This window comes from Fusarium mangiferae (genome assembly GCF_900044065.1).
Source record: "Fusarium mangiferae strain MRC7560 genome assembly, contig: FMAN_scaffold019, whole genome shotgun sequence".
NCBI classification, from domain to species: domain Eukaryota; kingdom Fungi; phylum Ascomycota; class Sordariomycetes; order Hypocreales; family Nectriaceae; genus Fusarium; species Fusarium mangiferae.
Window position 1 is genome coordinate 485,525 of NW_024573939.1, and position 14,403 is coordinate 499,927.

General features: G+C 49.3%; 5 protein-coding genes across 5 annotated transcripts; 3 read left to right on the top strand and 2 right to left on the bottom strand.

The window, feature by feature from the left end:
• Positions 1 to 1,052: 1,052 nt before the first annotated feature.
• On the top strand, positions 1,053 to 1,767 carry FMAN_15333 (uncharacterized protein; the record flags this gene model as incomplete). The annotated part of the gene is made up of 3 exons (XM_041824926.1): positions 1,053 to 1,256; positions 1,312 to 1,446; positions 1,498 to 1,767. 3 exons carry the CDS (start codon positions 1,053 to 1,055, stop codon positions 1,765 to 1,767), a joined length of 609 nt encoding a protein of 202 aa, XP_041690358.1.
• Positions 1,768 to 5,463: 3,696 nt separating this feature from the next.
• Positions 5,464 to 6,632, bottom strand: FMAN_15334 (uncharacterized protein; the record flags this gene model as incomplete). The annotated part of the gene is made up of 2 exons (XM_041824927.1): positions 5,464 to 6,521; positions 6,581 to 6,632. 2 exons carry the CDS (start codon positions 6,630 to 6,632, stop codon positions 5,464 to 5,466), a joined length of 1,110 nt encoding a protein of 369 aa, XP_041690359.1.
• Positions 6,633 to 8,202: 1,570 nt separating this feature from the next.
• On the top strand, positions 8,203 to 8,661 carry FMAN_15335 (uncharacterized protein; the record flags this gene model as incomplete). Its single annotated transcript, XM_041824928.1, has 1 exon — positions 8,203 to 8,661. The coding sequence occupies one exon, from the start codon at positions 8,203 to 8,205 to the stop codon at positions 8,659 to 8,661; it is 459 nt and encodes a 152-aa protein (XP_041690360.1).
• Positions 8,662 to 10,178: 1,517 nt separating this feature from the next.
• Positions 10,179 to 11,598, top strand: FMAN_15336 (uncharacterized protein; the record flags this gene model as incomplete). The annotated part of the gene is made up of 3 exons (XM_041824929.1): positions 10,179 to 11,136; positions 11,183 to 11,341; positions 11,417 to 11,598. 3 exons carry the CDS (start codon positions 10,179 to 10,181, stop codon positions 11,596 to 11,598), a joined length of 1,299 nt encoding a protein of 432 aa, XP_041690361.1.
• Positions 11,599 to 13,328: 1,730 nt separating this feature from the next.
• Positions 13,329 to 13,764, bottom strand: FMAN_15337 (uncharacterized protein; the record flags this gene model as incomplete). The annotated part of the gene is made up of 3 exons (XM_041824930.1): positions 13,329 to 13,346; positions 13,395 to 13,536; positions 13,598 to 13,764. The coding sequence occupies 3 exons, from the start codon at positions 13,762 to 13,764 to the stop codon at positions 13,329 to 13,331; spliced, it is 327 nt and encodes a 108-aa protein (XP_041690362.1).
• Between the last annotated feature and the right edge of the window lie 639 nt (positions 13,765 to 14,403).

Sequence of the window (14,403 nt, forward strand, 5' to 3'; positions counted from 1 at the left end):
ACTGTGACTTACCGGGGATCCCAGCCGCAGCTATCGTTTGCTCAGAGGCGAGAACACGTGCGAAGGCTGATGGCATCACGACACATGCATGTACTTGTGTGCGATGTCTTCTGTTCCCCGTGGACTTGACGCTGCGTTGGTTTTGCGCGGGAAGCAGATGAGATGTGATATTCCAAAACCTGGCCACGTACTGGCGCTGTAGACTTCTGCTCCTACCGCTGTGATTGGCCAAGAGCCTGGCAGTTTTCAAATTTCCGCGAAGAATTGACAAGTTTGACAACAGATGAGGGATGTACTGGTTGCGATTAATCAAATTAGCTAAAACTTCTTCCAGATCAATCTTGTCTTTGCTATAGCGTTGAGCTGCAGCAAGGATGCCATTTCAATATAAAGCTGTAATATTTGCACATCGTGACCAGTCTACTTGATTCACACGTTGTCAGATTCCCTACCCTAGAACCCGTGCACAGTTCAACGACGCGCAAGGGGCCATAGCCATGGCAGTATGTTCAGATATCTTTGGTGGCACACAGACAAAGGAGATTACTTAAGCTAAGACAAGAAAATCTGAGAGCTTCACCGATTTTTCGTAATCCAGGGCGCGGGTGTTGAGTTGTTTGCACCCGAGCCGTTGTAAACGCAAAGCAGCAGAGTGCCGACCTCTCCGTTGATGGACAGGGGCATACCTTGTACATGCGCAGTACACCTGAGCTAACAATTTACCACGCATATTTGCCCTTAAGCTGCTACTGATTACGTCCTGCCTATGTATCTACGGCGCCCCTGCTCATTCTCATCGTAAAGCTGAGCAGCATTTACTCGGCTGCCCGTTTGATATCATCACGGGCTACTAATTATTCACGTCGCTATCCTTCAAAATGGCCTCTCGAGCGAGCGAGCCACCACCGATCTCTGATTGGCGTTGTATTGCCTCCATGAGAGTTACAAAACCCCCATCGCCGCCCTGTTCATTGCATCCTCATTTCACTCGCAATCACTTTTACTCGCACTTACTCTCACTTACAATTACTCTAAGAATACACCAATCCACAATGCCTCCGAAGAGACGAGTCTCGAGCAGAAAGCGACATCGATCGCCGGGTGTCAGTCCCGCCTCGCGGCCGACGCAGGCCGCACGCTTCGACAACGACGACTCAGTCATCAGTCCGGTCCCCGAAGCCAGCGAGCCCCCAGGCGGTCCATCTGGCGCTGCTGAGGAAGATTGTGTGTATGCGGAAGATGACTCTCACAACGTCGTAAGTCAACGCTCTTCCTCATCAGTGTATGATACCGAGTGTTGATCCATGGCAGGCTGACATCCCTGACCAAAAGCTCACCGAGAGACAACTTCGTCTTAATGGCATTTCAGAAGACATCAGTCAGTACTACTTTGCTTTGCAAGAAGCAAAAGAGACTCTGGGGGCAGACTCTCTTGTTGTCAAAGTTGTAGGTGCCACTCGTCTTGCTGTGAAATAGATGGACACTGACTTTGACTAGTTGACCAAAGTCAAGGAAGAAGCCTGTGCCCTCTTTAAACGGGTCGATGCCGAAGGGGAGTCTGATGGAAAGGTGCCTGGAGGCGAGGTGCCTGAGGAGCAGGCTGAAGAGAAGGCTGAGGAGCAGGCTGAGGTTCCGACCTTGTTACAGCGTCAAATGAACCTAGAGAGTGAGCTTTTCCTTTTGAGGGCCAATGTGTTCCCCATGATTGAGGATTTGGAGAAAGGGTTGTTGGCATTGAGAGAAGAGATTGAGGAGCGGCAGGAGTAGAAGGGTGTAGAAGGTGTGTTTCGGAAGATTGTTCGATGTGTGTTTTCGAGAAACTCTCGCGATCATGGGGCCGGTTCCATAATTGATCAAGTCTTGCCCTTAGCCTGAATTCAGTCGATTCTATCGAGGCGAATAAATTCTAATTGAGCAAGCTCCCGAAGAGAAATGTTGACGCTTCATGTTGCCGACAAAACCGCAAGGCGGCATTGTTGCTTTGATGGTGTTTCCACGTGAAGCCCGGTTTACAAAGCTCACGGAGTTTTGAAGTCGGAAGAGAAGGCTGAACTGTGCGAAGAATAATATAACTAGAACGGAAGTGTAGTTCCCTGACCTTCTGTCGCTGGCTTAGCTAGATCATCAATTTGCGGCGCTTTAAAATTGTGAGTGGACTGTTGGTCTTGGGACTGGGGCTGCACAGAAATCCCGATTGGCGCGCGTACGAAATGGCGTACTAATAAGATATCGCTCTTGGATGCCCTTACTACTGGATCTATCTTGCGACTCAAGTGAATGGGCGACTCGCGGTGATTCTGGTCTTGTTCCTCGTGGCCCCGTGCCCTCATTGTTGGAGGTTCAGAGACGAGGATTTGCGATGGGAGCTACAGTGGTCCGAGACAAGGGCTGTGTCGAAAACTGCACTGCTCACCCGTGTAGATCCATCTCAATTTCATCGCACTGAGACCCCGTCATTGTCGCCATGTCCATGCGCGTTAATTGGTATAAGGTGGCGTGAGATGACACTGGCATTGAGTTGGTGAAGTAGAGGCTCGATTAGTGACTAGTCTAAGATGCTGGTCGGATTGAGACACGATGTGAGCATGGGAAAGGTCAGTTCCTTTACGGTCAATTTCGGGAATGAATACCCCCCGAAGAAGACCACATCCTACTCGATTGTAGGTCCTGTTCTGTTCTGTAACTGCTGGGCAATTCGGTAGGCTGGGACTTGCTCTGAGGGGCAATTGTGAGGTGGATATGAGACTGTGCCCCGAGCTAACGTTAGTGGCGATCAGAGATCTGAAGCTAAATACGATATAACCGTATTTGGGCACAAGATGCTCAATAGCGAATTCTGATTCGGTGCTTGTCTAGATCCTGATCAATGTTAATTCTACGGGTCCAGGTCTTGGTGTTCAGGCATTGACCAGGTCTAGCCTCATGAAGCAGCCGAGTAATCCGCTGTAACTAACCTGATTCCTCTCTAGCCAATGAATGACCCCTGCTCTTGCGATAAATGCCCCCCAATTTCACTGCCGCATCAAAACAAGACCCAGCTTTTCGCAGTCATTGACCAACAAACCTCGCCGTTCCTTCAACACCACCTGTGAAGCTGTCTTCGCGTCACCTGTGATTAAGTACTTTGCTCTTCTTCTCTTCGTTGGCCAGGTGCAATTACATCCCCCCCGAGTCTCAATCTCATCATGGGCGAATGAAGCAGCACGCCCCTCTCCTTTCTCTTGTCACCTCACCTTTTGCGATAGTACGCGATAAGCTGTAACTACAGCCAACGTTTTCCTAGCGATACGACGGTCGAGACCGATCTGGTCTATAATATATGATATGAAACTGCTGGAGACGAGCGGTTAAACCTCTAGAGCATGGCCACTTCGTCATCAACTACAACAGAAACGACCTCCAATCGCCTCGATTTCCGTCACGATAAAACCTCACCCACCGCGTCGACACGGCTCGACTTTACATATCTCAAATAGCCAAAGATGTCTCGTCTGAGCAGATCAAGTCAGCAATGGTCTAGATGTCACGGCGCCCGCCCTTTTCGACCAACGCGCATCGAAACGCCGGTTGAGCCGGCCAACCCACATGCTGAGACATTAGGGAAAGGCAATATGCGATTAGACCCTTATGCGACGTTACTGCAAGTTCAGGATTGCGGCATCCTCTATTAGCAATGGCAGTGAACCAGACCCTCAGCTTTTAAGCTTCGTTCCCTCGACCGACCGCCGCCATCGCTCCGACGTTCCCTTCCCTACTTCGAGGATCCCAATACTTGTCAGCAATACAAATGCGGCCGCCAACAAACAGAGGACGGATGAATTGTTGCTTCATACGAGAGAGCAGGCAATGCCGTGGATGAAGTGGACAAGCATGCGCTGTAGCCCTACTCAACCATAACCTGCGGTACCCCGTAGGCTAAGACCAAGACTTCGACTCGAGGCGAAACTAGAAACGGCATAGGTGTCACGAAGCAACAAATAATCACAGGGATACTATCGGGATTCGTCGTGCCATCTTGACTCAACGGTTGTGGGAGTATGTTTGAAAGGAGCAGCTCTCGCGGAAACGCTGGACTGATACGTTGCCGCTCTCTCTGCAATACAACATGAGGCTATACCTACCTACCTACGAATTCGCCATCAAGCATCGAGAGGGCTTGTGATACTATCAAGTCCCGTTTCGCACCGATCACCCCCCACTGAGATTGAGCTTTTATAAACCGAGTAAAAATATACATCTGACAACAGATTGATCGAGGTTTCTGTAGTGCCAATTTTAAGTCCCAAGTCTTTCCAAGACATCACAGCAACTCCTAATATCACGGAACTTCCCCGAACTTGGTCTTTTTGTCTTTGTGAGACGGGGGGAAAAAGCTGAAATGCAGCCAAGACCAATAACTCCCATGTTTTCCAGAGCCTGATTCAGCCGCAGGGTGATGGTTACACATTTTTCAAAGCCTTCAGAAAACGAGGCCTGTTCAGATTCTCGCATAATAGAACTACCTCGCATACTTTCACTAGGATATTACAGATGATTTATGTCTACTAATTGTACATCTCGTCGTTAATGCTGGTAGCTGGCTCTCTGGGGACCCAAACGTGGCCACATCTTGACGGAAGAAACAGCAAGTGGAGGAGTTTTCAAATGTCAGGATGGTGTTACGGCTCAGAACACCTCTACCACACCATCAGAACCAAGGTTGCATATTCAGCCTGTTTTCTTTCCTTGGGGATGTCTTGTACTGAATTGGGTGGCACATCGTATCGACTCTCATTGGTTTACTGAAGGCTAGATTGCAACCTTATGTTCTGTCTTGTGACGGCACCGTCCTGTGACTAATTGCCTTGTTGTCAGATCATGTCAAGGACCTTTTCTTTCGGGAAAATCAGGCTGCGCAGAGCCTCAATTGCGCCTTTATCTACCCCAGTCGACGCTGGCCATCTGCGTTCCCTTTTCGTTCCTGCTGTCTATACCATAGAATTCACCAATTACCTTTTCTCGCACCGCCAACAACTACCCAGTATCCTATAGTTACAAGTTTCAAGATGGCAGCCGCCGAGGTTGAAGTTCTCGTCGACCAATGCCAGTTTCGTACGAGGAAGGACAATTCGGGCAAGTATTACCGATACAAGTCTTGGGACTGCCGACGGTGCAATTGCAGCTACTCCAGCGGTTGTGGACAAGGCGATGCTTGTACTTGTTATGGATCCCGCTGATGGTATGTTTGTCCTGGGTGTCATGAATATTACTGATAGGCTGAGTACTCTTTAGCGACCTGAAGGAAACTTAGCCAAGATCTTGCCAGGTGGACTACAACACGGGGATAAGTTCGGATGCACTTTATGTCAAACCCTACCAGAGTGCTACAGTGAACGAGGAAGTAAACATAACGAGCAAAATATACTTTCATTGCCTGTGACTTGATGATTGTTCAACCCTAAGGCGCCGATACCCTCCCCTCCATCAATCAAAAGTGACCTTGCCACCACTAACAATGTACTTCTTCAATTTCTCCAGGCCGTAAAAGTCGTTCTCTGGTGCTGCAAGTTCTGCTTCTTCCAACTCCCAACCAAAAGTCCCTCTCTTGTCCCCCATCTTCTCCCCTTGGAGCCTGCAGGAGTCAAAGTCGATAATGACAGGGATGTTTCCATCGAGCATGATGTTGGCAGGATTCAGATCGTTATGAATGAGCCCAATCTGGTGTAAGTGTCGCACCCCTCTCTCAACCCCTTCGTAAAGCTTCACTCTCTGTTCAGGAGTGGAATCGGCCAACTTGTCGGATAGCTTGGAGGTGTACTTGCCCAAGACAAGACCAACGATGTCATCGTCTTCACCCAAGCATCCGAAATATCGCACGATATTCGGATGCGGATGTTTCTTGAGCGTCTCGCAAATCTCCGTTTCCTGTAAGACTAGATCTGCAATGCTCGTAGGGTTTGGATCCTTGGCATCCCACGAGATAAGGCTGGGTTGCTTGAGGTATACGTCGTCAAGCGACAAGGTCTCGGGTGCTTTGCTGATGCCTTTTTTAAACTTTGGACAGTAGTGATGTCGCGGAATGAGCGTGAGGTCAAGGGAGGAATGATCGAGGTTCTTGAGCTGTGATTCTCGCTGTTGGGAACTGGCGGCAAAGTAATTGTTCCCAATTCGCAGTATGATCTTGGTGTGATCGAACAGCCAGTCGCCGTCCTTCTCAGAGAAGGCCTCACTGTGGGCGACGATTTGCGACTTGGCCTTGAACTCTTGGCTCCCAGCAGGAGCAGAACCGTCTGAAACTGGCGGTGATGGTCGCTCGGGCTTGAGGGGCCTTCGTGAAGGGAGGTCGCTGGGATGAGAATTGGAGCTCATATCATCACTGGCAAATGCACCGCTGTGACTTCGCTTGAGATTGATGTCTTGAAGCTCCGCGTGGTTATTGTCGCTATCAGGAGCGCTGGCTTCTTTGTTACTGTCGCCTTGTTCGTTCTGCATTCTGACACGATCGTCGGGAAGAAGAATGCCATCCGCGATTTTGCTTTGGTCTTGAGATATAAGGTTACAAAACCAGGTGCTAGAAAATGGATAATCTCAGACAACTTACTAGACTTGGAAGCTGACAAGTCAGTTGATGGCGGTTCACTTGTACTGTCCATTTAAGGTTGATAACAGTAACTTGAAATCGTTAGTGGAAGAGAGAACACTATAAGCAAAAGAGGGGCAGCCAATGCCTGGGAGGGTCGGATCAGCTTCGGTTATCAATATAATTGTTCTGTGAGTGCGTCATCTCGTAACCACCAGGAAATGGCACGGAAGGTTGAGCAGAGAACCCGTCGTTGCGCCGCCTATCAAGTTGGTCGCGCCGGTCGGTTCTTTTTTGCGTTACATAAGCATACACCGGGGTAGTGTGATGTAGTACTGTGTAATGTTGTATCGTGGTGTTGAGAGCGGTAGGTGATGTTACATGTTGATGTTCAGTCGTGAGGAGGAAGTCCGTTTCTGCTTCAGGCTCCCGGCTGCGAAAAGGCTGACCATTGCGGGCTTTTAGCGGATTTTAGCATTGCGAATCCCCGTATCTGCGCAATCTTGTGTTATCAAAGATATTTCCTTGTCTTCAAATTCATCCAGATTGGTTTGCTGTAACTCGAGGCACTGTTCACGCTGGACGTGATGATTCGGCGGTGCATTCGTCTGGAGAGCAGTGCTAACTACAGTGTAATGCCGGGGCAATCAGGATATAGTAGACTTGGATGGTACATTTGCCTCAAGAGCGGCGCGGTTGATCACGGGAGCAATTATATTCCAGTGCATGGGAAGTGCCCTTGATTTGTCGTAGGAGCAACATTATTTACTGCGGGGGGGATTAGGTTACAGTGGATCGGCGCTGTGTTGATCTCGAGCCCAGTTAGGTTATAGTGGACGGGCGGTGCCCTATATCTGTCGTAGGAGCAGCAGTATTTACTGCAGGAGCAACTAGATTTCAATAGACACAGGCGGTGCATTTGTCCCAGGAGCATAATTACCTACCTCAGTAGTAACAAAACTTAGAAGCTCTATTATAAGCGACACAAATATTTAGGCAACTCGGTGTATATTTACAAGTTTCTTAGACTCATGATGTCTTTAAGACAAAGGGTCTAGAGGTTTCTTGCCCCGCCCCGATTCCTGAGCGCTGTGACAGGAAACTAATCATTCTCGTCAATCAGACGTGTTGGCTTTCCACTGGCAGTGAGGAGGATCCTGATATCTTGGTCTCGTTTCTTACGACTCCGTCTATCTGATATGTAACAAGGGAAGACAAAGAGATTTCCGGTGAAAATCTGGGTTCCTCGTTGCAGGGTTTTTTCCTTCTTCTTGAGGATAGAGGCAGTGGCTGCCTGGCGACCACTCTGTATCGTTGGTAGCGCAACTTGGAACAACATGTGTGAGCCGCCTTCGTGGCCCAGTCAAGCGGATCTATCCGTGAATAAGACATCCGTTGCGTGTTCGTTCTGGGACGCCGGGGTTTGGTGGTGCTTCATGACACATTATGATGAGTTGCATGGTGGCGGAGTGCTGTGGGTGATAGCTGATGACACGATGTGCAAGACGGTATTTGTTTCTTTGAGTCTTGAGGAATGAAGGGAGAACTGAAACGGCGTGTGAGCCACGAGAGTCGTCGAGGTCGTGAGGCTGCACCTTCGGAAGCGACATGTAAGAGGGATGGATAGCTGATGCAACTCTTCTATGTCGACGTACGTTGGTCACAACGTTCGTGAAGGAGTCATGGCCAGTGCTACGGAGTATGTCAGGCAAGAATGGTCCAGGTCCATCACTTCTCTCTTCCAAAAATGCCTCTTCTGCCTCGAACATCGAGTTAACGTGGTTGGTATCGACTTGGAAGGATTCAGAGCAAGCCATAAGCTCATTGATGGGCTGTTTCACATTCTGGCACTCATAACTTACGTAAAATGCATCGGCCTTGGATTAAGTGACGATGTTGGCGGGCTAGCCCCCTTCAATGGCAACAACGACGACAAAGAAGACGATGGTGAAGATGATGATGGAGGCGATCATGAAGGCATCAATACTGATCATGAGAACTCAAGCGAAAACGGCGACAATGGAAGATTCGGAGTGGTGGCGGTTCTGGCTCATGCTGCTGCAAATTTCGTTCGAGAAGAGAAGTGGGATAGCTGCTGCTAGAGGCAATATCGCCAGAATCTCCATATCCTTCCCCTCGTCTCTTGCACCTATACGCCGTCTGGTTTACCGTTCTTCTCTTCGTCTGCGCCATTATACTTGTGCTTCTCTAGCTGTGCCGAGCTGATCCTCCCCAGTGCCGCTCAGTCACCGTCATGCGCAACCGTACTTGCGCTGAGCAGCTTAGGCCGCTCATGGTCAGCATAAAGCCCATCTGACGTCTGGCGTTGTCTTGATCCGACTCTCAGTCGTCTTCGTCGTAGGTATCTAGGATTCGACCGAGACTAAGAATGTTGTTGGCCAGTCTCTATAGCCGGAACTGGGGAGATGGTGACGGAACTCTGCTGCTTAATTGGGACGGTTCAATACTCAGTGGTATTCTTGTTCAGAACGGTACTTGTCTTTGGTTGGGTGTTGAGGAATTGTGAAGTCGGTTGAAGCACAAGAAGAAATGGGGCATGAATGGCGTTGCTGGTATATGGAGGTTGCGGAGAGAGGTTCAGAGGACAATGCAGACACAATTGAGGGTCCTTCCGAGGATGGATTCCATGACAGAAAGGGAGATTGTGCAGTCAGACGCTTCAATGTCGATGGAAGCTCCTGTACAAAAGTAAAGCTCGTGTACTTCGCTGGATTCTTTCTTGGGTCCTGGGGTACACGTCGGAACCAAAACTGCTTTGTACTGGCTCTTTAGCCTTCCAAATCTTCTCAGATGAGAACTGGGATCACTTAAACTAATTGTGTTCATGACAGGCCCTTCAGCACGAGCGAGATCCCACTTCTTTTGGAACACGCCAAAGCCACTCAACTATTCATCAGATCGGAATGTCGTTTTCCGTTTTCGGTGCACAGGCTTGCTGGTTTGGTTGTCGGAGGTGGTCATCGATTTTCTGTCCAACAGAGTTCATCTGTACTGTATTGTCTGCTCTTAACTTCTGGGGGACTGCATCCGCGTTACGAGCTTTGAAAATGACGTTCAAATATGTAGGGTAAGCCTGTCGTCTCCACTACTTTCAGGTCTTGTATTGGCTCATGGTAAGCGTCTGCCGATAAAATGCACTCCTCCGTAATAGGAAATGCAACGCTTTATTGAGAGTCCAATATTTGCAACATTGCATGACATGCCATATATGACTGCAATCTTTATTAAAATTCAGAAAAGTCTGGCCTGAAATGCTATTTCGAGCCCTAAAGAGGGAATGTGGTTTCATTTTGCCGAAACATGTACCGGAGGCTTTAAACCTGCAGTCTTTGCCTACTGGATTTTTAGATACAGCTATGCTTACGGCCAAATCCCCAACGACGCACCAAAGATCCCCCGCCGTCCTCGTCACTGAAACGTGATAGTGGCCGCCGTGAATTGGGCATCAAACTCAGTTGGGCATCAGTGGTGTATACCGTACGGAAGCATCATCTCACCAAACCCGCGCCTCGACGCCAAATTCTGCTGCATCGCTTTTTTTACAAGATAAAACTGAGTTGATCTCCGCTGGGGAATAGTTACATCCACCTGCCGAGCCATGAACGAACTAGCAGCAAACCTTACCGCATTACGTATCGGCCGACCAACCCATGTTGGCTTTGGCGACGAAACACCTACTGAGGTTCCGTTCTGCCCGCCGTCAGGCAACCTCGCAACGAAATTGGACAACACCCCTCGTTATCTCTTTCGTGTTTATTCAGATGCGTCTGCCGGAAACAATAGCAGCGAATGGTTCAAATCTATTGATGCCTTGAGAAACAATCTGACGGACATTTTTGCACGAGATAATGCTGCAAATATCGCTATAGCCCTCAATGAGCATCTTCGATGGGAGCCGAAATCATATGGAGACCCTTTCATATCCTGGACAACTTCGCTGCTCGTCGCGATTCAATACGCTATCTATAAGCATAAGGCGGAAGGTGCCGAGCTGGAGGCAATTCACCTCTGCATTATCGATACCACTATGTTCCCAAAGGGGATTTTCGTACGAGACCTCGACCTGATCGAGGAATTCTATGACAAAGTCCCCAGAGGTCAAAAGATCACGGTTAAAGGTGTACAGCAAACCTGGGAAGCGAGAGGACTCGGTGACTTCCGTCACTTGCGAAACAAGCCACATAAGACCTACTCTGGTGTTTATTACTTCGGAGAGTTCCTCTCACAAGGACAAATAAACATCACAGATCGTTCATCCACAGTGACATGCGACAAAATTATCAATAATGCTTTGTTCACTTTGCTACCTCAATTCCAAGTGGAACTAGAGGATAGTAAAGCACAATGGGCAGAAGCAGTAGTTGAGTCTCGAGAGCCGTTCTACATGGATACCAAGCCGGAGGCTACAAGTGCCTCCGAGTTCGTGGCGGCTACGAAGATAGCATTGCAATTTGGGAATGTGTGGTTTATGCCTGTGCTAGCTAATCTGTTGGCTCTGCGTCCTCGCGCAGCGCAAGATCCCGGGATTCTGGACCAGATCTCAGGCCTCTATTCAGGTGCGTAACCATTGTGAAAGGTGAAGGCTTGCTAACCAATAGATAGATGACGTGAAGTATAGCATGTCGTCCAAAGACACAAAGATTGTGGCCAATGAGAACATCCCAGAGGTCTTGCAATTTGGGAAGATTGTTTATGATATTAATGAGGCCTTTTGGGAAGAGTCTGCCTATAAATTATTAAGATCTATGGAAGAAACTGCAGGTGCGCCTTCTGACTCAAATCGCCTCAGAGCAGGAAACCATTATAGGCCCCAGAACACTAACTTTAATTTCTTAGATATTGTTCGCCGCTTTGTCACGAGCTCTAGGACCACTGGAGCTTCTAGACTGCTGGGCAAGAGGATGTCAGCAGACAATCTCTATACGATAGAGAGTAAGCATCTGAAACCACTTATGCAGATGCTGGGAACGCTGAATTGCGTTATACAAGATATTGAAGAAGGGACATCTTCTACGTAGTATTATTATGCATACAACTGTGGTCAGCGGCTTTGGAGTCGAAGTTCAATGACTTGAATGCATGCATGAAGTAACAGACGGAATAGTTGACTCAAAGATAGCTGGAAACGAACCTTTGTCTTGGTTACGGATAACAAAAGATTTGACTAGGAGCGAGACAGCATAACAAGGATCATGCTTTGGCCCCAGGAATAGCTGTGAGTGACAACAGTTCCGCATTTCCCGCGCCGTTCAAGATGTACATAGAAATGAGCTTACATCACGAAGCGTAATGTTAGACTGGCAGAGGGTAAGAAGTAATAAGTGGCCCTGAACATCTCAGCAGATCACCATCTCCAGTCGGGCCGTGTCGGAGCTCCATCGTTTCCCCGGACTGCGTGTCCGGCTTTGTGGGGCCGTGCGGCTCGGCACGCAAGTTTATCCTCGTACCCATTTATCTCTACTGCTGCTTCGTCACGTCATTTACGGAGCTGATCGTCCTCATCCCTCAGTCGGCACCTTGATCACTGAAAACTCTCTGGGCGACTGTGATTCCATATAGTTTGTACGTTCGCCATCATTCGAGCCGACGCGCTGGCACGTCGCGCATCCCCGCGTCGCGTCTTCAGCTAGCAATGCTGCAAGATTCAAGATACGCGGCGGAAGAACCACAAGACCACAACCATCCGAACGAGTAGAGCACGCGCCAGACGACGATATAACAGATTGAGAACCTTTTGATCTAATTCCTCGAATCGTGCCCTCGCCCAGAACCGCGAGCGACGCCGTCCATTGTCTCCCTCGATCCTAACGAACGCGCCGTCATTATTTCCGCCCGCCGCTGTACAATATCTTGGTTCGACATTAGGAGCGACAATCCAGATATGACCTACGGCTGACGGCATGTTCGCAATCCTGTTTGGCCATTTCTCCGATAGACTCGAGGGAAATTGCGAGGCACAATGCTCGAACAAGATGAGGGCCAGGGACAGCGGATGTGCTGAGCCGGATTGAGAAGTGCTCTGGGCCTCTCGAAGCGCTCTGCTTATAGCTGAACCTCGTTTGTTTCTTACGGGCAACAATCAGTATTGGATCTCCAAGGCGGGAGCGATCATGACAGCCTTGACGGGGGAGAGGGGAGAATGGCTGTGCAAGGTTTCAACGGAGAGCTGATGCCTCGAGCCCAACGTTGCTCACCATACGCCATGTCATTTCAGTTTGACCAACCTCAGTCTTGAATCCCGATATGACATCCTACCAAAATCAACTCAAGCAGCAATCTCCATAACGCCAAACGGTCCCGATTCGAACCTCAATCGAAAAGAACATGCAAGATAAACTGCAAGATCAGCAGCACGGAGGGATGGGACCCAGCTTTGCCTAGTTCATTCATGAACACCTCTGTATACACTACAAACTCTGGGTAGTTCGGCGCGCTGAGGTGAACGATACCCTGATCGACGTCGGGGGTACATGTGCCGCAATGGTGTCTATCGATAAGCACCCTCTCTCGGGGTACTTTCACTAGGTGGTGGTTTCAGATTGACACTGGTTTGTCTGCACGCTATTGCTCACGAGGTCTTCATTAGTCTACTCCCAGACTTCAGCTTCGGTTCCTGGGCGTCAAGTGGCTGCTAGTTGCCTTGCTGTGCACATCAACAGTCCTCTGCTCAACCTTCTTTTCGACGGCCCAGGCTTCACTGCAATTGGAGACCCTGTCTTGGGCACCCATTTTCTAAAACTTCACGCCGTCACGAATCACCATGATCCTGTACTCACATTAGCCTACTTATATGCGTCTGGACCGACATCCACACCTTTGCGCCTGTTCGTGCAGTGATTATGGCTTGCAAGGACATGTCTGCATGAGGATGTTGTACAGCCCTGCGTTCGATCTTTTCCTTTCCACCCAGGCGTCCCACACTGTACGTGGTGGAGGGTAACAGACGCGGCGAAGGTCTTGTAAGTGACATTGAAGGAACTCAGCTCTGCAGAGATACCGCAGAAATACCTTTCTCACGGGCCGGGAAGAAGAGAAGACCGCGGGGTGATCCGGCATTGAACAAGGAGATCCTCGAGCATGTCGATCGATGTCTGGGGGACCATGCCATGCCTGACCACAACAGCGAACTGCCATACCGCGAGATCGAGAGCGTCGTTGCCGGTTCGAGCCTTCTCATCAGCCATCGTGAGATTCTCAGCATGGTGATCAGGGCCTGGGGTTGGAGCTGACCTGGCCGTCGATACTGATGACGATACACTTTTGTCGGCTTCTGCAATAAGCAATAACTCTCGTTATCATGCAGGTCTCGGCAGAAAACGCAGCCGAGGGATGCCATTCACGATCAAACTCACCATTACGTATATTGCTGGTGGGAGGAGGTTTCATGCTCCCGTTGGTCGTTGGACCCCGTTGCGTTACTCTCTGAGGACCAATACACCTCGCAGATTATCGCAGAAGCGATCAGCCGAGCCCTTACCGATGGCAATGTTGGTGGTGGACTCCAGCGATGGAGGAGACAACGGCAAAGGATGTGAGATTGAGTCTTGCGATGAAGAAGAGGCTGGCTTGCGCGTTGCATCCTCAGACCAACAACACGGCAAACTGTTCAGATGTCAGAAACTCATCTCTTCAGCCTCAATTACAACGCCGATGATTCATTGAGGTTCATACAGATTTCGTCAATCGGATACCCGAGTCAGATCGTCTATCCCGATTCCCGCTCCTTGTGAGATGTTCAAGGTGACGAACCCGAATCTGTCACAGCTATCATCTCATACAAGTCAGTGCAGGAGCAAGCCGGACGCAAAATACGGAAACGTATT